Source organism: Impatiens glandulifera, chromosome 9, assembly GCF_907164915.1.
Source record: "Impatiens glandulifera chromosome 9, dImpGla2.1, whole genome shotgun sequence".
Lineage (NCBI taxonomy): Eukaryota > Viridiplantae > Streptophyta > Magnoliopsida > Ericales > Balsaminaceae > Impatiens > Impatiens glandulifera.
In genome coordinates this window covers 35196553-35222303 of record NC_061870.1, presented here as the reverse complement: position 1 = coordinate 35222303, position 25751 = coordinate 35196553, and the positions used below count along the sequence as shown (strand labels likewise).

Below are 25751 nucleotides of genomic sequence, written 5' to 3'. Positions count from 1 at the left end.
TAATATTTTATCGTTCATAAAAAAAATATTATTTAATCGAAAAGAAATATATATTTAAATATAAAATTAATTAAATTATAAAATTAATTATATTAATTTACAAATATAAATTTATTTTTATAAAGATAAATTTTAATGAGAAATGATTAGGTGAGGGAATTTTGTGAGTGAATTTGGTGAGGGAATGACTTGACATAATCTTATTCGCTGAAAAAATCAAATAATTTCTCTCTTTTCTCTCTTTTCTCCCACTTTTACATTTTCCAAACAAATGGTGATGCCAAGTCATTCCCTCATCAAATTCTCTCACCAAATTTCCTCTCTCTATCACTCCTCAATTTTAATATTTTATCGGTATTTTTATAAAAATTATTAAAAGAATAGATATATAGTATATTAGAGTCTTTAATCTTTTTGAAAATTAAAATTAATCTATTTAGATTGGATAAAAAAAATAGATAAAGAGTTAATATGCTAATCTAATTTTAGTAAAAAATAATAATACTTATTATTTATAATCTCTATTATTTAAGAATAATGATATATAGAACTCCCTTATACAATACCTTCTCACATTTGTAAAGAAAGAAAAAATATTTTTCTCATTTTTTTTAGATATATTTTCTCTTTCTTTTTAAAAGAGAAAATAATGTATAAGAGTGTATATATCATTACTTATTATTTAATTACTTTAATTTATAAATATTATATTATTCGTAGTGTTAATAGATTTTATTGAAAATTATTCCAAATAGTTGAAATCTCATACGGAAGATAAAATTTATATGTAAAATTTTAGTTGTAACGAATACAACGAATTTTTCTAAATAATTTAGAATACGTAAAATGTTTAGTTTATTTATTCTAAAAAGAAATTAACAAAATAAATTGAATGATTTATAATATGAACTCTAGAAGAGGATTTGCATTCCCGTTTAAGTTTGAGGGTCAATATGAATATTTGTCCTCCCTCCTTTCTCTCACTGAGGTCAGGTCTAGTTGCGATCGGCGACGAAGTGCGAGGTTGAGAAAGACAACCGACTGCAGGTCTGAGGCCAAATCGGATGATGCTTAAAGCTTACCTGTGGTGATTTTCCTCGGCTCGATAAACTCTTCGATTTCAGTATCTCCAAATCAGTACACCGTGTATCTCTCACAAGGTTGTTATCCCTAATTTGTCATCTTCGACTGTTTATCGATCACTCTTTTACTGTTCTTCTCATCTATACATGCATTTACTAACTTCCTATTGCAAGACCTTTCCATTTTTCATAGTTCCATGTAAAATTACGCCAAGATACTCTCCTCTCTATTGTGTCTTTCATTTTCAATTATTTGAGAGTCGATTCGATTGTGCAGATGCCAGGAAAATGGCTGCAGGTGTTTTGTTCAAGGAGAACTATATCAACATTGCCTTTTCTCTCTGAAAGGATAAAGCAGACAGGTAAGACATTATTATAGATTTGTGATCTCTTAGCAGATGGAAATTAAGTAAATCATTTTGGACATTTGGTTGATCTTTTTCTCTCTTTTGTGGCCAGAGAGTGAAATAGTCAACATGTTTCGTTTTGCAAGCCATAAAGATAATGGTGATAATGATGATGCACTTCATAATCAATTATACAAAAACGGTTCAGTAAGGATGTTAGATGAAAGATTCATACGGATATTAAAGATATTCAAGTGGGGGCCCGACGCAGAAAAGGCTATTGAAGTGCTCAAGATGAAAGTCGACCATAGATTAGTCCGCGAGATTCTGAAAATAGATATTGAAATCAATGTTAAGATGCAGTTCTTCAGATGGGCTGGCAAGAGAAAGAATTTCGAACACGATTCAACCACCTACATGGCTTTCATCCATTGCCTAAACGAATCCGGATTGTTTGGTGAAATGTGGCGTACGATTCAGGACATGGTCCGCAGCACATTCCTCATTAGACCTTCTGATTTATCCCAAATTGTGAAAATGTTAGGTCATGCTAAGATGGTTCATAAGGCACTCTCTATTTTCTATCAGATTAAGAGAAGAAAGTGCAAACCTACGTCAAGCACTTATAATTCGGTCATTTTGATGTTGATTCACGAGGATCATTACGATAAAGTTCACGAACTTTACATCGAGATGTGCAATGAAGGTAACTGTTTACCAGACACATTGACTTACAGTGCACTTATAGTTGCGTTTGGGAAGTTGGGTCGTGAGGAATCTGCGTTTAGGCTGTTTGATGAAATGAAAGAAAACGGACTAAATCCTACTCCAAAAATTTATACTACACTTGTCTCTATCTATTTCAAGACGGGTAAGATCGATAAGGCTTTGAGTTTGGTTCAGGAAATGAGAAGAAGTGGTTGTCCTCCAACTGTTTATACTTACACAGAGTTAATAAAGGGTATGGGAAAAGCTCGTCGATTTGAAGAAGCTTATGAATTATTCGTGAAAATGCTCGAAGAAGGTTGTAAACCGGATGTAGTCCTTTTAAACAACGTCATAAACCTGTTGGGTAAAGCAGGTCGAATATCCGAAGCAGTTAAGCTATTTGAAGAAATGGAGGAGACTTTTGGATGTACGCCGAATGTCGTGACTTATAATACCGTTATTAAAGCCGCATTTGATTGCAAGTGTCCGACTTCCGAGGCTATTTCGTGGTTCGAGAGGATGAAGGCGAATGATATCGTTCCGAGCTCGTTTACGTACTCGATTCTGATAGACGGTTTTTGCAAGACAAATAGATTAGAGAAAGCTTTAATCTTGCTTGAAGAAATGGACGAGAAGGGCTTTCCTCCTTGTCCGGCTGCTTATTGCAGCCTTATCAATGCTCTCGGAAAAGCGAATCGTTACGAGGCTGCAAATGAATTGTTTCAAGAGCTTAAGGAAAATTGTGGATCTTCGAGTTCAAGGGTTTATGCTGTAATGATAAAACATTTTGGGAAATGCGGGCATATGTCTCAGGCAGTTAATCTTTTCAACGAGATGAAGAATTCGGGTTGTAGTCCGGATGTTTATGCGTATAATGCGGTTATGTCAGGTATGGTGAGGGCGGGAATGATGGATGAAGCTTATTCTATGCTTCAAAGGATGGAAGACAACGGTTGTGAACCGGATCTAAACTCCCATAATATAATTTTAAATGGGCTGGCTAGAACTGGAGGGCCTAGACAAGCGATAGACATGTTTAGGAAGATGCAGAAGCAATCGAGGCTAAAGACGGATGCTGTGTCGTATAATACTGTTCTTGGATGTATGAGCAGAGCCGGTATGTTTGAAGAGGCGGCATTGTTGATGAAGGATATGGAAGCTAAGGGTTTTAAATATGATCTCATAACTTATTCTTCTATACTTGATGCTGTTGGTAAGGTTGATGAGGTTTCTGCACATGTTTCTCCATGATGGTTGAAATGGTGTACATTTTTCTTAGATTAGGGTTTCTTCCCTGTATACGCAACATGTGCTTTTAGTGAGAATCGAATACATGAAGATTGTTACCATTTGAACTATGGTGATAATAGTCGATTAAATTTCTTTCATTGATGACATGAAGAAGGTATGAGGAATAAGTTGGCAATGGATTTTGGCATGCTTACATTGCTTGGGGAAATCGCTATAGATCTCGGAAAGGGTGATCAATCGAATGATTGGTATCGATAGATTGTACTGTATACTGCGCCTCACATTATTTTTACATGATATCAGAACAGCTCACATTTTATGTATCATTCAATTGATTTTAGCTAAGTTTTATTTTTATTTTTTTCCAATTGATGAACTTAATTGTTAGTTGATGGTTATTCAAAGTAAGTGATAACCAGTTTATAAAACATAGTCTTAGCAATTTCAATCAAATATCACTTGAAAGTATTAACTGAGATTATTTGAATTATAGTTCATTTAAAAACATAAATAGAATTGAAAATATGTGAAGTAAATATATATATTTTTTTTGAAGTAAGGAGAAATATCACATTTACTTTTATGCTTCACTTCTTTAATTTTGAATATGTTGAACTAAATATTTTTTTTTTTTTTTATAAAATGGCTATAAGTCTTCTTGTCTAAATAAATTGGAATATAAATAATACAAAACATCATTTATTTGTTATGAGTATTTTAATTTAGAACATGAAATTATTTACTTAAAAAAACCCAATTCATAAGTATTCATTCATAATGTTAATTTTATTTGTTATAACTAAATTACTTAAAGTATTCTTTTATTATGAATATATATATTTATTTTTTAGTAGAAATGGATTTTATCACTAAAGAGTAAAGAACAAGAAAAATCTTAAGTTATACCTCTTCTTCATCTGATTATATCTCTCACCCTCCTACGGAAGAAGGTCGCCGGCGGTAAGACGCTACAGTCTGTTCTTCTCCGGGGAAGGGGTTCGTCTATTATTAAATGTATGTTTCTTTCAAACCCTAGATTTCATTCTACATTTTTCAGTTCTAGTTTTCTTAGTGATTCCAAAGCGGCTTCATAGCTTTCGGTATGTATGGTATCATGATTAGTCCATAAATTATTCGCTCCTCCCAAAAATATACACTATTAGCATGAATGGATAGGAAATATATAGTCTTCTTACACATGTTGCTATTGATATACCATTTATCAATGATGTTCTCTAGTTGCTAGTATTCTGAATCTATAAATGATTAATATCTCTTCACTGCTGATTTAGATCTAAAAGATGTTCAAAGTGTGATTAATCTGAATCATCTGTAGTCTATTTTTTGTTAGAATCCTCTTGAATTGTGCTGCTACAACTATGTCTGATGTATTCCATTAGAAATCTGTGTCAACTCTTCTTTGTTAGTAGAGATATCATAAACATACAGAGATGCATCTTCATCTCTTTGGAGAACTTATCAATTCTTTTTACTTGCTGAGATACCAATGGAAAACTTGGAGAACTTACTTTATGATATGCAGTTTTTCAATAGGAAATAGAATATTTTAATCTAATTTCACAATCCCTTATGAGGATGGCAGTTACCATATGATTACATGCTAAATCACATGGACTTTCCTTTAGTGAACAGTTTTTTACAGACTTCCCACCATTCATTCTTCTGTACTTTACTTCTTTCCAATATTTGGCGATGTTTTACATTCAAATTCTCTTGAGCTTTCTTTTTAATTGGAAATATGTAGTCTTAAATATGCTGCTATTTAGATGTCATTTATCAATGATATTCTCTAGTTGTTATAATTCTGAATCTAAAAATGATTAATACCTCTTCATTGCTGATTTAGATCTGAAAGATGTTTAAAGTATGGTTAATCTGAAAATGAAACTGCTTCCAGTTTAGTTTATTTGGTAAATTTCTCTAATATTTTTTTTACAGAAGTCATGGGAAGCCTATTCAGGATAACCCGTAAATTGGCTGTAAATGCTGGCCGACTGGTGTCTTTGCCAGCGGCAGAAAGATCTTACAGCCCGATTCCTATAGTAATCGAGCAATCTTCTAGAGGCGAGAGAGCTTATGATATCTTCTCTCGCCTTTTAAAGGAACGAATCATTTGCATCAACGGGGAGATCTGCGATAATGTGTCTCATGTTGTAGTAGCGCAACTTCTGTTCCTCGAGTCTGAGAACCCGTCCAAGCCCATCAACATGTATATTAATTCTCCAGGAGGTGTTGTTACATCAGGTTTGTTCTTATTTTAACTTTTTTCTACATTACCCATTACTGTCATTATACAAACTACTAATCCTTATCTCAGGTAAACATATGTTCTTTAGTTGTATGTGTCTATTAAGAAAAATCCAACCAAAGATAGTACCTTTGGTTCTTTATTTGTATGTGTTTATTAAGAGAATTAGGGCTATAATTCATCACTACTTTTATGACATGTTTTTTTCACAATATTTTGACATGAAATTTATTACTCTTGTCTTTGTGTTTCTTTTCTTTGTATCCCAAACAATTGGTCCTTGTTTGATCTAGGGTTATTTGAATAACCAAGTGATTATGTTTTCAAATAATATTATTTGATGTAAGTTATATAAGTAAAAGACATTAGAATAGGGTTATAAATATGTTTTAAAATTATTGATTGGATGGTGGGTTTTTTGTCTTGTGATTATAAAAATGTAATATGACTTTCTTTGTTTAGTTGATCTAAGTTATAGACTTAATTTGTTGTTATATATGACAGGTCTTGCTATCTACGACACAATGCAGTATATCCGATGTCCCATAAACACGATGTGTTTGGGTCAAGCTTCGTCCATGGGTTCACTCTTGCTGACTGCAGGGACAAAGGGAGGAAGGCGTGCTCTCCCAAATGCCTCAATTATGATTCATCAACCGTCTGGTGGGTACAATGGGAAGTGTATGGATCTTACAATTCATGCCAAGCATATGGCTAAGCTGTGGGATTCATTGAATGCATTGTATTCCAAACATACTGGACAAACTGTAGAAGTAATCCAGAAGAGTTTGGAGAGAGATAATTTCATGACTCCAGAAGAGGCCAAGGAATTCGGGCTAATTGATGAGGTCGTTAACCAACGTCCCCTAGAATTGGTTGCTGATGCTGTTCAAAATGCACCTGAGAAAGTTTAGTGGGTTTTTGAAAACCTAGATTAGGTTTGCTTTGTTTGAACTTCAAAGATTAAACTTGAATTTGTTTGTTTATTTTGAGGATTTTATAATATAAGGTTGGACTAAGAATAACATCGATGTAGTTTGATTTGATGATCAATCCTTTTGTTCTCTTTCTTGGTTTAAATTCTTATTTCAAAATTTAATGTTAACTGTTTGTATGAGTATAATATATCACGTTTCTCCTATTTGCTTGCTGATATTGTTTATTTAACGCGTTTGTTGGTTTCCTTTGAAGAAATAGGGGCAGACATCTAAACGATTTATGAATGAGAGTCTGCCTATATAAATCAAGTTTTATGTAATGCATAATATGAACTTTTGTTGATTTTAGTTTTAACACTTAAAATGCAATCCAAAGATTAAATAAACTGCAACCTGTCTAAGTAAATTGCCAGAGTTGGGATTCCCATTATTGGCTCATTTATCCTAACTGACTCCTACTTCGTGTATAACCCTTCCAGCAATAGTTAGGTCGAGATCAAACTGTGCATGCCATAGACGGTAACCTTTGATAAAGGCGAGTAATAAAATTGAAAAAGATAGCCAAAACGACTTTATAAGATAAACACTTAAACTCCATAAACCAATGTTGGGCATATAACAAGCCTAAGGACATTGAATGTAAATACTACTTTTTATGTTTAGATACCAAATTCTAAAACTATTCAACTTGAATGACACACATTAATTTATTTTTCAGAGCTAAAAGTTGATTTTTGAAAAATATAATGTTGAGCTTATTAATTATATTTTTTTGGTATATATGATTTAATTTATTTTATTTTTACATTGAGCCTAAAATTTGGTTAAATTATATAATATAGTATTTTGGTATAATTACGATGCAAATAGGAAATAACACATGTATCTTCTTCTTCTTCTTTCATATATTATTATTATTATTTATTCTATTCTATTATATGGTACCCTCTCAATTGCAGAGGTCGCGTCATCTTTGATCCCGCTATCTACTACTGTGTCTCTTGCGGCGTCAGTCAGTTGGAGGGCGATTCGACAAAGGATCTGTACTTCTTTTGATTGCTTTGCTTTCGTCTCATTTGGATCTCCGGGGTTTCTCCTTTTAGTATCATCAACAAAGCTCAATTTTTGCACTCAAACATGGTGAGTTCGATGCTCTTGTATCCACTATAAGTTTTCAATGCATTCAATGATAGATAGATAGATAGATCGATCGATCTAGGTCTCCTTTATGTACAATTGTTGAACGGAGAATTCCATTGGATTCTGCGCGTTTGTTTATCTAACGGGCTATTACGAGGGAGAAACTTGGATTCAGTTTAAGATTTGTAAAATTGTTCAAAGATCTGGCCTTTTGAAACCTTAGCTGACTAATCTCTGTTTCTTTATTCTTGCGTGTTGGGCAATTGGGACGATGCAGCCACTCAGACTGGAAATAAAGGTAATATCATTTGACATTTATGAATGAGCTAAGGATACTATTGAGAATCTTGTTGAATATTAGGCTCCATGTCTAACAATTTTGTACTAATGGGTATTGCTGGATCAGAGGAAACTTGCTCAAAGATCGGAAAGGGTAAAATCTGTGGACTTGCACCCAACAGAACCATGGTAAGGATATCTAAATCTTCATCCATTTATAGTTTGGTGGGTGACTTCCTGGCTAATAAGGAACTCAAAGTGAGGAATAAGCTACATGTTAAAAACATAGCTGAGCAGCAAGATACTCTTCTACAATTAGTCTGAGTTCTTATTTTACCTCTGGCTAAGATGCCTGAAACGACTCGTGATATCTGTGCAGGATATTGGCTAGTCTGTACACTGGAACTGTTTGCATATGGGACTACCAGTCCCAGGTATGAAATTATTCTGATGACTGTTTAGCTGGATTATTGTTTAAGATTTATTTTTCTTAGATTATTTGGTGAAATGTCCTTACCTTTATATCTGTGGATTTCAGCTATGTAGTGATTTTATTTTTGTGCATTTTATAATTTTCTAGGTTTAGCCAATGTAGTGTAGCTCCCTAGTTAGAGTGTCTGCTTCCTAAGTGAAGGTCGCTGGTTCGACCCCTACTTGGCGCGTTTAAAGGAAAAAGAAAATAAAATGCTAGGTTTATTCATTCGGATATGGGCATTAAACATGGTTTTATTGTGCTTTATATTTGTATCACCTGTTATAGAAACAAAATGGAATGAAGCAAACATTTAAGTCCTCATTGTCCACTTTTTTTTTACAAAGTATTGTTAGCAGTTGTTAGCAAATTTTAGAATTTCAAATTGTCTACAGCGAGAATTCAGAATGTGGTTGTTCTCAAAATTGCTGCACTTGACCAATGCTTGTATTTATCACACACGATCGGGGTGTACTTTTATCTATTTTGGTATTAATGTGCAGCATCCCTTTTTGTTAAGAAATTTCTTACTTGGATTTTTTTTAAAGAGATGCATATAACTAATTCCTAACCTATATGATTTAATAACTTCTACTTTTTTATTTTAAAAAATTCTTCTAGACAATGGTGAAGTCATTTGAAGCCACTGAGTTACCAGGTAACGATCCATTTTCTATCGTCTTTCTTTGATTGAATTTGTGGACATATCTTTTCTATATCAGTATATCCTATTTCTTGATTAATGATTTGTGTGCTATAATAGTTGCACCATAATTTTGCAGTGAGATCTGCAAAATTCATTGCACGAAAGCAATGGGTTGTTGCTGGGGCTGACGACATGCTTATCCGTGTTTACAATTACAATACTATGGACAAGGTCAAAGTGTTTGAAGCACATACAGATTATATCAGATGCGTGGCAGTTCATCCTACCCTTCCATATGTGTTATCATCTTCGGATGACATGCTTATCAAGCTTTGGGATTGGGACAAAGGCTGGATGTGCACTCAAATCTTTGAAGGCCATTCACACTATATTATGCAAGTGACATTTAATCCAAAAGACACCAACACTTTTGCAAGTGCATCTTTAGATCGCACAATAAAGGTTTGAATTGAACTTCCTATTCACAGTTTACGAACTAGGTTCTGCATATTCTAGTTTATCTGGTATTTGTACGCTGCCAACATATTTGTTTTTCCTTTGTATCCTTGTCAGATATGGAATCTTGGGTCACCAGATCCAAATTTTACACTAGATGCCCACTCGAAAGGTGTAAATTGTGTAGATTACTTCACTGGTGGTGATAAACCTTTCTTAATAACTGGTTCTGATGATCAGACTGCTAAGGTTTAGATCTATTACTTTTTCTCTTTTAATTCACATTTTGCCTGCCTACAACTGCAAATAGTATGTAATTGTTGTGGACAAACTTTGAAATAGGTGTGGGATTATCAAACCAGAAGTTGTGTCCAGACGCTCGAAGGTCATACCCATAATGTTTCGGCTGTGTGTTTCCATCCTGATCTCCCGATCATACTAACAGGTTCCGAGGATGGTACAGTTCGTATATGGCATGCTACTACGTACAGGTATTTTATTGTCTCTAACTGTCTCTGGTAAATGGAAGATTTGTCTCATGTTGTTACCATGTTAGTTTCTACACTTTAGCATCTTTCTGTTATCTCTATAAATGGTTTCTTCTACTTTAGCTGATTGTTCATACTTCTGGATTGACTCCATATATCCTTGTCTTGGCTTATCTCATTTATTATTCTGGAGATAGTTGATAGTTCTAGATGCATGCGCACGTGGAATCAGCAGCTTGAATGAAATATCATTACCATCCTTAAAAATCTGGTTATCTTACCTTTCCCATGTGACCTGTTTTGTTTCATACACATATCTCCTTCAACTCTCTTCGCGAGAGTTGATGCTCAGATTTACAAGGATTTGACAAGTTTCATGAGAGTTGATGTTCTTGATTTATTGGTGCTAATATTTGTAGCATTCTTTCTGGTCTTTATAACCAATCTCCCATTTCTGTTGATGCAGACTTGAAAACACTCTAAACTATGGACTCGAAAGAGTTTGGGCCATTGGCTATTCAAAAGGTTCACGCAGGTGAGTATGTCTTTCATAGTGAGCTTGTTGTAGTAGCTGCTTAGAAGCTATTACTGTACTATTTTCCTTAATGTTTTGTTCACCACAATATTTGTGTTACTAGCATCTCCTTCTTCTGTTTTAACTGTCAGGATTGTAATTGGTTATGATGAAGGGACCATTATGGTCAAAATTGGTAGAGAAGAACCTGTTGCTAGTATGGACAGTAGTGGCAAAATCATATGGGCCAAACATAACGAGATACAAACAGTTAACATTAAAAGTGTTGGAGCAGATTATGAGGTTTGGTTTTGAGAATTTTTAGCTTTCTGGATGAACATGAATGTAACTTTCTGTGGCTAAGTGAAATCTGGACTCCATATTCCCTTTACTTTTAGGCCACTGATGGAGAAAGATTACCTTTGGGAGTGAAAGAGCTGGGAAACTGTGATCTTTATCCTCAGGTCAGTCCTCTCTACTTGGCAATACTCATCATACTTATGTTTGATAATCTGCACATACCTTCGTTTTGGTATGGGAAATTGCAGACACCCTCTTTTGTTACCAATTCCTTTTTGTCATTTAATTTCTTTATACTAATCTACCCTGTTGATCTCAAACTTTTGAGCATTAATAGAACTGGATTTCCATCAATAAATAAAATGGCAACTATTATAATTATTCATAATAAAAAGATTTTTTCTTGTGATAACGAATAAAGGTTATGTAAAGATAATATTGTTTTAAACTTAATGGTGGAGTGCAAAGGCTCGTGGCGCCATGGTTCAAGCCTTAATATTGTCTTTAACTTAATATAAATTTATCTTTAGTAATAATAGTTAATTTTAGTAATCAAAGTAACTGTTATGCCAGTTGCTTGTTTAACTATTAATTACTAAGACAGACTTTTGAATATGATTAAAGTAATATAACTTTTCTTTTACTTATAGAAATAGAAAAAATTGTCCTGTTAATTTCAAACTTCAGTTCTAGTAACTAACCATATGAGTAACTATTATGTTAAATACTCTGTATAAATATGAATATCGAGAGTTAATAGAAGTAGTTACAATCTTAATTTTTTAACTTATACAAACAAAAAATGAAATATTGACTTTAAATTTCCCTATTTAAAAAAGTTAGTTCATTAAGAATAGTCAACTTATTTTCTTATTATTATTTTATTTTATATTTCTTCCCTATGACACTCAAAATTCTGGCTTTTGTGTGCGAATCTGATGACATCCACTGGCTCACTTGATCATATGTCAAATATTTATCCAGTATGTAATGAATTTAATTCAATACCCGACATAAGAAAATATTTTGATATTATCATTGTTGTGATAAGTGATGATATTTCTATATCTAAATATTATAATGTCTGTTTTGATCGCTAAATGTGTGCCATAAATTCATAAGCTATTTAAAGTTTTAGCCATATATTGGTATAGATTAAAATACTACAGAAGAATTAAGTGAAGTATCAGAATATTAAGAGTAATAATTGTTATAAGAAATATTGAATGTTGAAATATAACCTTTGAAATATTTGATAATATTCTCATGAGATATATTGGAGATAATAATTTATATACTAAATATATTGATGATAACAACTCTTTTAGATATGAAGTTCAAGACATAAGAGTTTCTATACATAGTTTACATGATCAATCTAAGAAAGAGAACATTCTTGCAATTTTTCAAATCTTAAGGGAGGTCTATGCTAATAGCTTAATCATCAGGGAGATGTAGTAACATCCTTATTCTGAACCTGTTATATAATAATTAAGCTTCTACACCGATAAGTTGTCTATTTCTATTTAACTTTAATTTGTAATTCTTTTGCTGGTTCAGAGCTTGAAGCATAATCCTAATGGAAGGTTTGTTGTTGTTTGCGGAGATGGTGAGTACATCATATATACTGCTTTGGCATGGAGGAATAGATCATTTGGCTCAGCACTGGAATTTGTTTGGTCATCCGATGGTGAATATGCTATCAGAGAAAGTACATCAAAAATAAAAATATTTAGCAAAACTTTCCAGGTTAGGAACTTTGACTTTTGGTTTCATCTCTCAGGTGTAGAAGAACTCCCAATAAATTATTCTTTCTGCATCTTAACACTTGTACTCCCTCCCATCCCTAAGTGGATGGTAGATTGTACTAATTGTTTTTTTCCTATAATGGAATCCCTGTTGAATATTTGTTAATATGACAAAAAGTTTTTGACTGAATGATGGTCTTTTGGTAAAACAACTAAAATGTTGACCACCCTCCTCTCTCCCCTCTTATTTTTTATTTTTCATTCAGTCATTCATTAGGGGCAAGAGGGAGTTTCATGTTCCAGTTATTGCTTTTTTTTTTTAATTGTGGCCAATAACTTTGTTAATCTGGATGAATTCTATGCTTGTGCCATTACCTCATTTTATCACAAAGAGGCTAAATGTACGTGTTTTCATGGTTTTCCCACACAAAAACTGTCAGGAAAAGAAGAGCATCCGGCCAACATTTTCTGCCGAGCGCATATATGGTGGAACACTGCTTTCAATGTGCTCAAGTGATTTTATTTGTTTCTATGATTGGGTTGATTGCAGGTTAATTAGACGTATAGATGTTACTGTCAAAGTAAGCAAAGATGCTTTCATTTTCTTTCATATTTTGTTTTGTTTCTCAAATTTCATTTTAAGAAATGTTAGATTATTTTTGTCTCACATCTTTGTTTCAGAATCTCTACTGGGCCGATAGTGGTGATATGGTGGCGATTGCCAGTGATGCATCATTTTATATATTAAAATACAATGTAAGGACTTTTTTTATTGAATGATTTGTAGAGTAACAATTCTGTATAGTTCTGATGATATTGTTTGAATTAGTACTCAAACAGAGAAAATGTAAATCCTCTTATTCTGGCTGTGCAGCGTGATGTAGTTACTGCATATTTAGATAGCGGAAGACCAGTGGATGAGCAAGGAGTAGAGGATGCGTTTGAGCTTCTTTATGAAATAAATGAACGAGTCAGGGCAGGAATTTGGGTTGGGGATTGTTTTATTTACAACAACTCTTCTTGGAAACTAAACTACTGTGTTGGAGGGGAGGTATATGACAAGTCCAGGACATTGTACTCTAGAATTTTCCTTTTCTGAAGCTTGTGATTATTCTTCAGTTAATGGACTGACTCACTTGTTGATTTGTAGGTGACAACAATGTTTCATTTAGACCGGCCTATGTACTTGTTAGGATATTTGGCTAATCAGAGTAGGGTTTATTTGATTGACAAAGAGTTCAAGTAAGTGCTTTCATATTTTTTCTATTGCCTGCAGTTACTTTAGTTTTGTTTTTTTTGTTAATTTCTTCTTGATTTGTCTTTTCTTTCTAGTGTTGTGGGATACACATTACTTCTCAGTTTGATTGAATATAAGACACTCGTTATGCGTGGTGACTTGGAACGGGCTAATGATATCTTACCTTCAATTCCTAAGGAGCAGCTTAATAGGTATTGATATTTGGTTCTTCTTTACATTTGCAATGTTTTTTCCTGTCTGACCGTCACTCTTGTTCTTAAGAAGCACAGTTAAGGGATTCCTGAGCAGCATATTTTTTTTTTATTTCTTATGGTTTCTTTAATGGTTTATACTATTATAACACTTGCAATTTAAGAGTTGTTTTTATTCCCTTGTTCTTTCAATGATTTAACTGAAGTTCTGAAATTGAGTGTTTGAATCTTCATTTAATCCAATTCCTACTCTTTCTAGCGTTGCTCGTTTCTTGGAATCACGAGGAATGGTGGAGGATGCTCTGGAAGTAGCTACAGACCCTGACTATAGATTTGAGCTTGCTATACAACTGGGCAAACTAGATACCGCAAAGGTGAGTAATACTAGACTTTTCCTGTAGTCTGTTAGTGCTTGTTATTATTAGATGCAGTTTGCAGTGTGTTGAGAAGAATTAGTTATAGTTCTTACCTGCTGGTTTAATGAGGTCATATATGCAGGTCCTACTTTTGGTGCTTATAGTTTTCAGTGTTTTTCATCATTTGGAAATGCTATGCATAAAATAAACACAAGTAGCTACATTATGTGCTAATATTCTAAACATCCATGTATCCTATCTGCAGGAAATTGCTGCAGTATCACAGAGTGAATCGAAGTGGAAGCAACTGGGTGAACTGGCAATGTCAACTGGAATGGTATTCTTTCAATATCACTGTTTTCCCTTATGTTACATGTTGAATTGTGACAGCATGTGTGTCTTTCAAAAGTGTTGCCTTTGTTGTCGCCCCTGTTCAGCAGGAATTCATATAATAGTGATCAATGGTTAACACTCTAAAGATGGCTTTTAGTTCCTTTTTTCTACAGTCTCTTACTGAGGTCTATTGGCAATTTTATTTTTGCTGAGGATGGCTTCTTGTTATTCTTTCCTTGCTCAAACTATGAGCTTGAGGCCCTTTTTGTACGTAAAGATAAAATTGGCGCACCATGGTTTTCAAGAATTTGTAAATGATTGGTATGATATAATGTAGTGTAAAGGTGCATTTGATAAAACTGAAAATTAAGTGTTAGAATGTATTTTATGTGTCAATGAGTTAAGTCCTTGGAAATAAATATTAGATAATCCAAATGAAAATATCTAAATTTTAAGTATTGGTAGGTAAGTTGATTTGATAAAATGTAGAACTAATGTCGAAAATGTACTTTAACCCATATAATGACATAATTATATTAATTTCAAGGAGTTAAAGTTATCTTTTGGACACTCTTACTAGATTATTGAGTTAAGTCCTCTTAGGTGTCGAAGTAAGCTAGATTTTTTAGCTTATCATTTTAAACATAATTTGAGGTGAATCTTAGTTCAAATAATTAAGTTCCTTTAAATAACATTTATCAAATAAACTTAGTTCAAATAAGCACTTAATCATTTAGATTAAGTGATAAGTTGTCAAACACGTCCTAAGTTCGGAGTAAGGAGTGTCAATCTATGAAACTATTACGAAAACGCTGTGGTACTATAACTATTTATTTTTCATATACTTATCTATTCTTTATTGCTTCCTATGCTATATCTGCAGTTGGATATGGCTGAAGACTGCCTAATGAATGCAATGGATTTGAGTGGTCTGCTGCTACTCTATTCCTCTTTGGGAGATGCTGTGGGCATAACAAAACTATCATCTCTTGCCAAAGAACATGGGAAACATAATGTTGCATTCCTTTGTCTGTTCATGTTGGGTAATTTGGAAGAGTGTTTGCAGCTATTGATTGACAGGTGATTCATTTGATTATCCATCATGTAGTTTAGTCCTCTATAATAAAACTACTGAATTGAATTATCCTAGCAGCAATCGGATACCTGAGGCTGCTCTGATGGCTCGGTCTTATCTTCCAAGCAATGTCTCAGAGATCGTAGAATTATGGAGAAAAGATCTCAATAAGGTGTTTATCTTTAGGGAGTCTTGAGCTTGTTTCTTTCTTTGCTATGAAACAGTACTCAACTTTTTCTCCTTACTGAGGCTATATTTTTTAAAAGCAGTAATATTTATTTTTTAAAAGCAAATCTTTAAAATAGCAGCTTAATCCCTTTTTTTTCCTAACTGAGTTTTTCTTTGTCCTTACTGAGGCTATATTTATAAATGAATTCTCTTTTCATTCTGTTATGCCTATCTACAGGTCAATCAGAAAGCAGCTGAATCTTTGGCTGATCCTGAGGAGTATCCTAATATGTTTGATGACTGGCAAGTTGCCCTTGAGGTTCAAATAAAAGTGGCAGAGACAAGGTATCATGAATGGATGAAATTCCATTGCTACTAGTAGGAAGTTTGGATATGTAATTTTCCATTGGTTATTGCCGGGTTTGCAATTAATTGTTTTTATACATTATTTTTGTGTCTTGAACTAAAAGGCTAAGGTCTCAGTTTTGATTCCTCAAAGTACCTTGATTGAAGTGGGAGGTCACGGTGGGTTGATGTTGTGCTACCCCTCCTCAAGGGAAAAAAATATGGTCTCCAAAAATAAAACTTTTTCATGCATTATAAAGCTTACATATGTATGTTAAATAGATGACATCAAATTACTAATGAACTATGATCTATCAGTCATCCTAGAAATTCATCACATTGCATGTAGTTTTTTTGTAGAATGACATTTATATATCTTCTCTTTCAATTGATTTGCAGATGCACTTATCCTCCAGCAGGAGAGTATGCAAATTTTGCTGGAAGGTCTCATATTAACCTTGTGGAGGCCTTCAGAAATATGCAAGTAGATGATGAGGTGCCTCACGAAAATGGAGGCTTGGATCACGAGGTATTTGTCATATAACTTTAATTTCCTTGTTTCTTTCATTCTAAAAGTTTCAACATAAACGTTTCCTAATGGGCCCCATGTTTGCAGTATCAATCAAACATTCACATTTATTTCATGTTTAACATAATTCTTTGACCAGCTTGAGCAAAATGGAGAGGAGCAAGAATTTGTTCATGAGGAGGTACAAGAAGAAGAGGTACATGAAGAAGCAGATATAGTGGATGAGGATTCAAATGACAGTGCAGTACTTGTCAATGGGAATGAGGCTGACGAAGACAGTGAAGACAAGACATCAGCCTAAAACAGTTTGCCCCACCCGAAATCTCTAATCATGTTCCCAGGTGATTGATTAACTTGTTTTCTTTAGTTTTTAGCATGAGTCTCAATCTCCGTTCATAGTTGATGTTACTACATATTTCCTTAAACCTGAACTCTCGCCGAAAGTTTGGTCATTTTAGATTCTCATTTCCTGTCGCTTCTTCTCCCAGGTTTTTCCATATGATTGTGTGCAATATAAAGACGGGTATCCTATCCCAGCATTGTCATTTTGTAGGGAAGAATCTTTGTTTTTTCTTTTATTTATTTATACACAATCTCCCAGATCTATCAAGTTACTCAGTTTCCTTTGTTGTTATTATAGAACATTTATTTTGCGGCCAACTGTTATAATTACTTATTGGTGTATATCTTTTGCTGGAAAGTTTTGAAGGGGATTGTGATTGTCTATGAAATGGATTTTTCATTTTCTGGGCTATTTCCCACATTTTGCTCTTGGGTTTTCATAGTTGTCAATCTTTTGGGATTATACAAGTTCTCTCGAAGTTTTCAAGTTAATATTCTCTCTATTACGATTTCCGCAGTCACGACTCCACTTTAATTTCAGATTTCTATAGCGACAATCTCAACGAGGAACCTCAAAGTTGTGAAAAAACTAAATGTTTTGGTAGCATTTCTCTTCGTCGAAAACGTTAAATTATACTATTTAAATGGAAAACAAAATTATATAAATAATGTAATGACTAATGACATATTAATGTATTATCATTTAAAAATATTTATGGAAGTAATTAATATTCATAACTAGAGGTGTTATGTAGGGATTACAGCACTTTTGTGTGTATTTTCATACAAGTAATTTTTTAAAATATAAATTTATTCTTTACATTACATTTTACTTTCTTTTCTTTTTTGAAAGGAAAATGTCAAGCTTTATTTCATTATTTTCATTTTTCAATAAAAATAAAATAAAAATCACTTAACTATAACATTACATCTTACATTTTATTTTGTAATTACTCTTTATTATTATATACTAAATTACCTTTAAAAAAAATTATATACTAAATAAAATTGATTTTAAATTTATTATTAATATTATAATTTCATTATTAATGAAATTATATTTATAAAATAGAGATATTCTTATTGTTAACTAATACTAGAACTATTAGTACTATATTGTTACTTTTATTATATTAACTCTAAATCTAATTAATTAATTAAAATATAATAAATAAGAATATTAAATAATGATGAAAATTATAATTGTTTTAAAAACAATCTTAAAATTATAATTTTGGAGAAATGGCGTTGTAATATTTGATAAAGAAAAAAAAAAAAAAAAAAAAAAAAATCTGCCTGCGGTAAAGTAGAACCCACATGAACTCCGAGTCTCCGACAAAAAAAACAACAACATTAATCTGAGTCCGACCAAAATAAAACCACATTTAAAAAACCGAAAAACGGTTCAATAGTTAATATCTGAACCGGACTATATTTTCTTCATTTATTGAGAAGCAATCGCTGCTTTGGTATATTTACGCTAGGGTTTGGAGCTTTGGAGGAGGTGGTGGTTGATCATTCGCCTCTTTGAACATATTCATTTGCTTTCGGATTCTTCCATCTCAGGTCTCTCTCTCTCTCTCTCTTTCTCTTTCTCTTTCTCTTTCTCGTCTCGTTTCTTTCTCTATAGGTAGCTACTTTTTAGCTGAATTTCTTCGATACTTTTTCTCGTTTCTCAACTATTTGTTTATTGGGTTGTATTGCAATCTCATTGAATGTGTTTTCTGAGTTTAAACAAATGAATTCCTTTACCTACGCGAAGAACATCACCTATAGAAATAGCTGGATTCAGATATTGGTGTATTAGACGATTTAAGGAATCTAAAATGCCCTTGCTAGTAGAATATTTCAAACAAATGTATTGCTCGTCATTTCTCTACCTCTGTCCACAATAAAAGAAAAGAAAAAAACAAAGATTGTTTGTTTGAGTAGAAATTTAGATCTTGCAACCAATTTTCCCCCCATTTGTGATTTGGCATGTTTGTATGTGGAGGAAATGATTTCTCAAATTGTTGTTTTGTCCATCCTAGTGTACGGATCTTGTTTATTAGTTATTAAATTAATTGTTTCATCGTGTCTTCAACTACAACATATGTCTTGGTGATGTAACTGAGTTGTTCAATTAATAGTTGTGCTCATTTGCTGAACTACGTCGGAAATACCCCTTGTTTTGAAGAGGGGACGGGTTATTCACATTTCATTTGATGGTCAGGGGAGAATTCAATGTTTTGTTGATATACCTGTTGAGTTTAGTTTATATTTTCTGTTTCGCTTTTCTAGCACCTATAACTGTAGTTCTAGTTTATCATGTTCAATGAGAAAAAGTTTATTAGACATTATCTGGACATGCTTTTGTCTTTTCTAAAATGAAGTACATTCAAAAGTTATTTGATTGGTTTGTTTTTCTCTATATGGGTGTCTGTTATGCAACATAAAGATAAATTACTTGCAGTTGTCTTGGAAGTGTCAATTCTATGTCAGATGTTTGCATAACGCTGTATACCTTTTTTTTATATCTTTACTGGTACTTATCATGCTTTTTTAAGGCTTATACCTTTCTCTGGCTCTCTGTAATCAAAATGTTTAGTCCTATGTTGTCACTTTAGGGGTTTTAGTATAGAAGATAACATTTACTAGTTGAAGTGGGGATTTATTGACTGCCTCAATTAATCAATGTATTTTTTGTGACCTCTCTTACAGGAGTTAATTTAGGTTTTGTGCATTGTCATATGCTCCATGAATGATTTTATCTTTTAGTGGTGTTTCATGTTTGCATTTTATTCTTCATATTTCCATAGAATAACCATTTTATTCTTAATCACACAAGTAGATTTTGAGCAATATTATTTTTGTGAGGAATGATTTTCAGTCTTTTTACTGATTTTTTCTGAAATTTATCACAGATACCAAGTTTTGTAAGGAGATCTCATAGTTAAGAGTTATTATTATTTTAATGGGGGATGCAGAAAACAACCTTCCACCATCCAAGAAGAGGGCTGCTGGAAGGGAAATATCCCGAGATAACCCTGGTCTTGATGATGAGGAAGAAGATCCTGGAAAAGAAATTGGGACATTTAAGAGAGCACCCGAAGAAGTGCTAGCAGGCAGGAGGATTGTGAAAGTTCGTCGCCATCAAACATCATCAAGCCAATCTGCTCCGCCTTCTTCCAATCCTTTTGCTGGAATCAAGTTAATCACTCCTGGCAGTTCTAGCTTTGCTTCACCTGCAGCTGCATTTGAAATCCCTAATTTGAAAGCTGTAGGCGAAAAGGATGGAAAGAATGATGTGAATGAGGAATCTCCAAAGGATGATAAGAATGGCGTGAATGAGGAATCTCCGAAGGATGAGACTAACAAGGCTGACGAGGCAGGAGGGGGGGCTGCCACAGACGATACGAAACCAGTTATCACTAATACGGAAAACAAAACTGAATTAGAAGGAAAGGCTGAGGAGGCGGGACCAGTTGAGATCCTTAATACTGTCGTTGAGGAAACCAAAACCGAATTAGTGAATGAGAGTGCACCAGAAGAAGATAAAACCACAGAACAAGACAACAATGATGACGAGGAGGCAGCCGGTGTGGACAAAACCAAGAATGACTCACCCTTCAGCTCGTTTCAACAGCTTTCATCAAACCAGAATGCTTTTGCTGGGCTTACTGGAACCGGTTTTTCCAGTTCGGCCTTCTCATTTGGGGTTATAAATAATGGATCTCAGCTAGGTTCTAGTTCTTCTACGGTTGACCTGAAAAGCAGCAATATTTCTACCCCTTTCAGTTTTGGCATTAGCAGCAGCTCTGGTTCCTCCCTATTTGGGGATAACTCGAAGAGCGAGTCACGTGGGGTGCCATCCATGCAAGCGGTCGCGGTTGAGACAGGAGAAGAACAAGAGAAGTCAGTTTTTGTGGCTGACTCTATTTTGTTCCAGTTCATTGATGGAGGATGGAAGGAGAGAGGTAAGGGAGAAGTGAAGGTGAACATCCCAATAGATGACGGGACAGGGAAAGGAAAAGGTAGAATGTTGATGAGAACGAGAGGCAATTATAGGTTGGTGTTGAATGCGAGTCTCTATCCTGACATGAAACTCGCTAACATGGAAAAGAAGGGAATTACATTTTCCTGCATCAACCATCCAAGTGAAGGAGAAGATGGCGGAAACTTATCTACCTTTGCCTTGAAATTTAAGGATGCAACTAAAGTTGCAGAGTTCCGCGAGGCAGTCGACGAACATAAAGGCAAAATAGCAGGCAGTTCTTCATCTGCAGTTCTGAAGACACCAGAAAACTCACCAAAGGAGGACGAATAATTCTGCTGCTTAATTAAGAAGGTTAGATTGATCTCTGTCTCTCTTTCTCTTTCTCTTTCTCACTTAAATCAGATTGTTGTGTATTTGCATGTATCAGTTTTCTTGGACTTGGTTCATTTTGTTGTTCTCTCTTTCTTTATCCATTACTCAAACCTCTCGGTTAATTTGGAAAGCTGATGGAAACTTGGTGAACTTTAGGAATCATGTTGAGTATAAAATTGCAAGCCTTTTATTGATGTCTCTCTCTTATATATATATAGAAAGTCTCTTCATAGATGGTGTGTACTTTACTATTTAGTGTTCTGGTTGTATGAAATCTTGATTGCAAAAGAGGTAAAATCAAGCATTAGTGATAATTTACATTATACTGACCAAAAGTTGCTCAACAACAGACAGACTTAATATATGTTATTGGTAGTTATTTCCTCTTGTTTGAAAATCCTAAAGCTGGATAAAAAAAGACTTAATTATGATAAGCCAGCTAACAAGAAAAGTTTGGCCCATTCTTTCTGGTTTCTCTCCTTTCCATTATGATAAGCCTTGTGAAAGAGTAAGCAGCCTCAGCCTCTTGATTTTGATCATGATCGCCTCCACCCTAACTCCTCACCATTGCTGCTATCCATATGTTAATTTATTTTCCTTGACGGTGGTAAGAAGGGAGGAAGCCGCGCCAGATCATGGTATCACGATGGTGATGTAACCCCCTGAAAATGTGGTTATCCATATTGCAGTGTTCGTCCGGAGGGAGGGTTCAGGTAGATGTAATTGAGATCGGAGAATTGGACGCATGATCCAAGTCCATTCCTTCTTTCACATTTAGTGTGAATCAATACAAATGCATTTAAACTAATCTCAAATATATGATTAAGGCTGGCTATAGGGTTAACCTATGCAATTAATTAATTTTTTAACTATTATACATTTTATATTTTTAAAAAGTATTAAAAAAAGATATAGATTGTATTTCCCATAAATATTCAACATTGCTCCCTATTTTAGTACACCTAGGAACTAATCATGGACGTGCAAATGGGTGTTTATGGAATGGGCACAATTTGTTCTTGACTACCTATTTTAGTAAACACAAAATCACTCCAATGTCGACCTTACCTTAACTTCTCCTATAGAGAAATTTATCCTTAATTATTTTGTTTATCCTTTTTTTATCAATAAATTGGTGAAACTAATTGACATATCCATCTCAAGAATGCAATTTTAATATCCTTGATTTGTATTATTTTATTATTATTATTTAAGAGAGGTCAATATGAAAATACAATTCAAGTGAGCTCATGATCAAAGAAAGTGTAGATAGAAATACCATCCAAAATACTACTCAAAATGAGAACCACCATATATAATAACCCTAGGCCAAAATATCCATCATATTGAACCATATATAGTCTACACTCTTTAATTTATTTTTATTTTTTTGAAAAGCTTGACTTTTTTTTATTAAGTCACTGATGTCATTTCAAACCACCTATGGTTGGCATATATATCAATAAAATTTTGATCTTGGGTGGTACAAATCAACAAAATTTAAAATAATAATTTTGTTATTTTAAATAATGATGACATTTGACATTACTATTTGATAATATTTTCTTAAGCATATGCTGAGAAGGGAAACTTATAAATTCAGCAATATAAACTAATGTCAAAAAAGAGACTCAAGACACACAAAAAAATGATGTAGAATTTCTTGAATTTTCAGTCTTCTGATTTTCTATTTCATCGAATATTTTAGATATGTCATTTGGATATTTCCTGTTGAATGATGTTTGAAAAGTTTGTTTTGTCATTATATTTTCCTGAGTTTTTTTTTTTTTTTAATTATTTATGATATCATAATTTGTACTAAACAAATTTTATTTTATTTGTATAGATTTTGATCGTTTGGTTGTGATTTTATCCAAATGAAAAACGTTTTATCCTTTCAAATATATATATATATATATATATATATATATATATATATATATATTTATATATATATATATATATATATTTATATATTCGTTATATTATCCAAAAATATATATTTATCTAATATCAACTTACTATCAATCAAAATCATTATAATTGATTTTAATCACCTCAAGTTTTGACATATATAATTAGTAATCATGTATAATACACATATACCGCTCTCAAATTACACGGAAATCATGCATCAATTTTAATAATTTCTCCCTCAATTAACATTTCCAAATTCCAAATATCCATATATATATATATAGATCTATATATATATATCTATCGATATGTATATCGATATGTATATATATATCGATATCGATATATCGATATATATATATATATATATAGTTATAGTTATATTGATGTGACGATCATATTCACTAGGGAAGGACAATAATTTATGTTAAAATAATTTTTTACTCAAATACAATCTTTACTCGTCTCTAATCAACTAATAGTTAAATCGGAAAAAACTTAATTAAAACGGGACAATTAAAATGTAACTAGAGAAAGACTATAACGAACGTCCATACTTTCATAATTCATTGCAAAAGAAGTGATAATTTTTTTTAATGTTAAATCTTAACAATTAAATTGACTCATTTAAACAAGTGGTAAAAAACTTTTTCTCAAATGAAATTCTAACAACTTTACAATATATAAGTTAAGTTCGTGTAATAATTCCTTCTTTGTTTTTTGGGAAGAAAGTTTATGTAATAATACAAATTAATATTACTTTTATAATGAGTCAAAGACACTGAAATTTAATAGATATATATAGATAGATATATAGATATATATCTAGATATATAGATATATATTTAGATATCTAGATATATAGATATATATTAGATATATATATAGATATAGATATATATAATTTAACAAAATTTTTATCTAATTAAAACCCTTAATTTCTTATTGATAATTAGTGGCTAACTTTAAAAAATATTTTGAGTTACATATAAAGAAAGTAACTCTCAGATTTATTTACGTCCATAAATAACTGCAATTAGATATATAGATCTATATCTAGATATATAGATATATATTTAGATATCTAGATATATATTAGATATATATATAGATATAGATATATATAATTTAACAAAAAAATTATCTAATTAAAACCCTTTATTACTTATTGATAATTAGTGGCTAATTTTAAAAAAAATATTTTGAGTTACATATAAAGAAATTAACTCCCAGATTTATTTACGTCCATAAATAACTGCAATTAATTCTTTAATTAAGGGATTCAATTAGTATATAATCAGTATCATCTTAAACACAAAATCCATACACAGTCCTTAGCTAACAAGATAAGACTATAATTGATTAAGTAGGGGAGTTCTTAAGATAATATCAATGGAGAGCAAAATGAACGTTAAGTTCCTGACAATGTTTGTTCTTTTGTTGGTTGTTTTCTCTGGTCAGACAACGGCTAAGAGCTTCAAATTTTGTTTTGGAAAGTGCGTTGCGGGTTGTTTGTTTAAGGACGGAAAAAAGACTCTATGCGCCACAAAGTGCGTACCGCATTGTATTTTACTTATGGCGAGCATTGAGGTTAACTCTTGTAGTTTTGCATGCTCACTAGACAAATGCACCAAACTTGGAAATGGTATTGTCTTTTCTCAAATCTACTTAGATTAATTATACACTTTATTTATATTAATGGTTTTTTTTTCCTTTTTATTTGTGAATTTTCAGATGCTGAAATTGTTGAGAAATGCATCGAGAACTGTGGAAATGATTATTGTCAAAAACACTAGAAGATTGTTAATTAGAAAGACGATTTTATAGTGGATGGACTAGCTCAAGTAGTTTAATGTTTTTTTTGTATGAATTAAGTTTTGTGCTTAATTCGGGTGTAAGTAAAAAGTTTTTGATGGAATTTTAACATTTTCAATAAAACTACTTTTTTATTTTATTTTCTTGTGGCCAAAATTATTTATTAATTATTTGTTTTGAATATGTAAAACTATTTTATTAATAATTTGTAAAAATGAATGGTTAAAAGTTGGAAACAAAATGTAAAAAGAGAGGGGAAAATGAAAATTCAAACTGAAGTTAAAATATTGATGTGACGATCATATTCAATATGGAAGGACAACAATTTATGTTAAAATAATTTTTTACTCAAATACAATCTTTACTCGTCTCTGATCAACTAATAGTTAAATCGGAAAAAACTTAATTAAAACGGGACAATTAAAATGTAACTAGA

At 32.6% G+C, this 25751-nt stretch overlaps 4 protein-coding genes across 8 annotated transcripts; all 4 read left to right on the top strand.

Annotated features, from left to right (window-relative positions):
• The first annotated feature begins 989 nt into the window (after positions 1-989).
• LOC124913989 (pentatricopeptide repeat-containing protein At3g16010) lies at positions 990-3714 on the top strand. Of its 2 annotated transcripts, XM_047454446.1 has the most exons (3): positions 990-1160; positions 1360-1444; positions 1542-3714. In XM_047454446.1, the coding sequence occupies exons 2-3, from the start codon at positions 1360-1362 to the stop codon at positions 3386-3388; spliced, it is 1932 nt and encodes a 643-aa protein (XP_047310402.1). In that variant the 5' UTR covers positions 990-1160; the 3' UTR covers positions 3389-3714. The 2 variants fall into 2 exon arrangements, with proteins under 2 accessions (XP_047310402.1, XP_047310403.1); XM_047454447.1 differs by lacking the exon at positions 990-1160 and having other exon boundaries at positions 1344-1444.
• A 548-nt stretch (positions 3715-4262) lies between these two features.
• LOC124913990 (ATP-dependent Clp protease proteolytic subunit 2, mitochondrial-like) lies at positions 4263-6798 on the top strand. Of its 2 annotated transcripts, none has more exons than XM_047454448.1 (3): positions 4263-4402; positions 5348-5653; positions 6162-6798. In XM_047454448.1, the coding sequence occupies exons 2-3, from the start codon at positions 5353-5355 to the stop codon at positions 6569-6571; spliced, it is 711 nt and encodes a 236-aa protein (XP_047310404.1). In that variant the 5' UTR covers positions 4263-4402; positions 5348-5352; the 3' UTR covers positions 6572-6798. The 2 variants fall into 2 exon arrangements, with proteins under 2 accessions (XP_047310404.1, XP_047310406.1); XM_047454450.1 differs by having other exon boundaries at positions 4270-4402; positions 5351-5653.
• Positions 6799-7534: 736 nt separating this feature from the next.
• On the top strand, positions 7535-17645 carry LOC124913987 (coatomer subunit beta'-1). 2 transcript variants are annotated; one of them, XM_047454444.1, is made up of 25 exons: positions 7537-7735; positions 8013-8033; positions 8142-8203; positions 8394-8448; positions 9108-9144; positions 9269-9594; positions 9706-9837; positions 9931-10079; positions 10543-10611; positions 10743-10893; positions 10989-11054; positions 12451-12639; positions 13079-13219; positions 13320-13394; positions 13513-13689; positions 13789-13880; positions 13971-14087; positions 14347-14461; positions 14709-14780; positions 15660-15856; positions 15930-16023; positions 16258-16364; positions 16764-16893; positions 17033-17234; positions 17382-17645. In XM_047454444.1, the coding sequence occupies exons 1-24, from the start codon at positions 7733-7735 to the stop codon at positions 17192-17194; spliced, it is 2739 nt and encodes a 912-aa protein (XP_047310400.1). In that variant the 5' UTR covers positions 7537-7732; the 3' UTR covers positions 17195-17234; positions 17382-17645. The 2 variants fall into 2 exon arrangements, with proteins under 2 accessions (XP_047310401.1, XP_047310400.1); XM_047454445.1 differs by lacking the exons at positions 15930-16023; positions 17033-17234; positions 17382-17645 and having other exon boundaries at positions 7535-7735.
• Positions 17646-18668: 1023 nt separating this feature from the next.
• On the top strand, positions 18669-21777 carry LOC124914169 (nuclear pore complex protein NUP50A-like). Of its 2 annotated transcripts, XM_047454665.1 has the most exons (3): positions 18669-18801; positions 20139-20530; positions 20567-21777. In XM_047454665.1, exons 2-3 carry the CDS (start codon positions 20189-20191, stop codon positions 21539-21541), a joined length of 1317 nt encoding a protein of 438 aa, XP_047310621.1. In that variant the 5' UTR covers positions 18669-18801; positions 20139-20188; the 3' UTR covers positions 21542-21777. The 2 variants fall into 2 exon arrangements, with proteins under 2 accessions (XP_047310621.1, XP_047310620.1); XM_047454664.1 differs by having other exon boundaries at positions 20139-21777.
• Positions 21778-25751: the final 3974 nt, after the last annotated feature.

What these genes read in the sequence shown, in the direction of transcription:
- LOC124913987 (XM_047454444.1), top strand. An exon ending in TATGGGACTACCAGTCCCAG is followed by an intron (nt 8,449 to 9,107) that starts GTATGAAATTAT and finishes AAATTCTTCTAG; the next exon opens with ACAATGGTGAAGTCATTTGA. An exon ending in CCTAAGGAGCAGCTTAATAG is followed by an intron (nt 14,088 to 14,346) that starts GTATTGATATTT and finishes TACTCTTTCTAG; the next exon opens with CGTTGCTCGTTTCTTGGAAT.
- LOC124913989 (XM_047454446.1), top strand. Translation starts at nt 1,360, where the DNA reads ATGCCAGGAAAATGGCTGCAGGTGTTTTGTTCAAGGAGAACTATATCA. An exon ending in TGAAAGGATAAAGCAGACAG is followed by an intron (nt 1,445 to 1,541) that starts GTAAGACATTAT and finishes TTTTGTGGCCAG; the next exon opens with AGAGTGAAATAGTCAACATG.
- LOC124913990 (XM_047454448.1), top strand. Translation starts at nt 5,353, where the DNA reads ATGGGAAGCCTATTCAGGATAACCCGTAAATTGGCTGTAAATGCTGGC. An exon ending in AGGAGGTGTTGTTACATCAG is followed by an intron (nt 5,654 to 6,161) that starts GTTTGTTCTTAT and finishes TATATATGACAG; the next exon opens with GTCTTGCTATCTACGACACA.
- LOC124914169 (XM_047454664.1), top strand. Translation starts at nt 20,189, where the DNA reads ATGGGGGATGCAGAAAACAACCTTCCACCATCCAAGAAGAGGGCTGCT.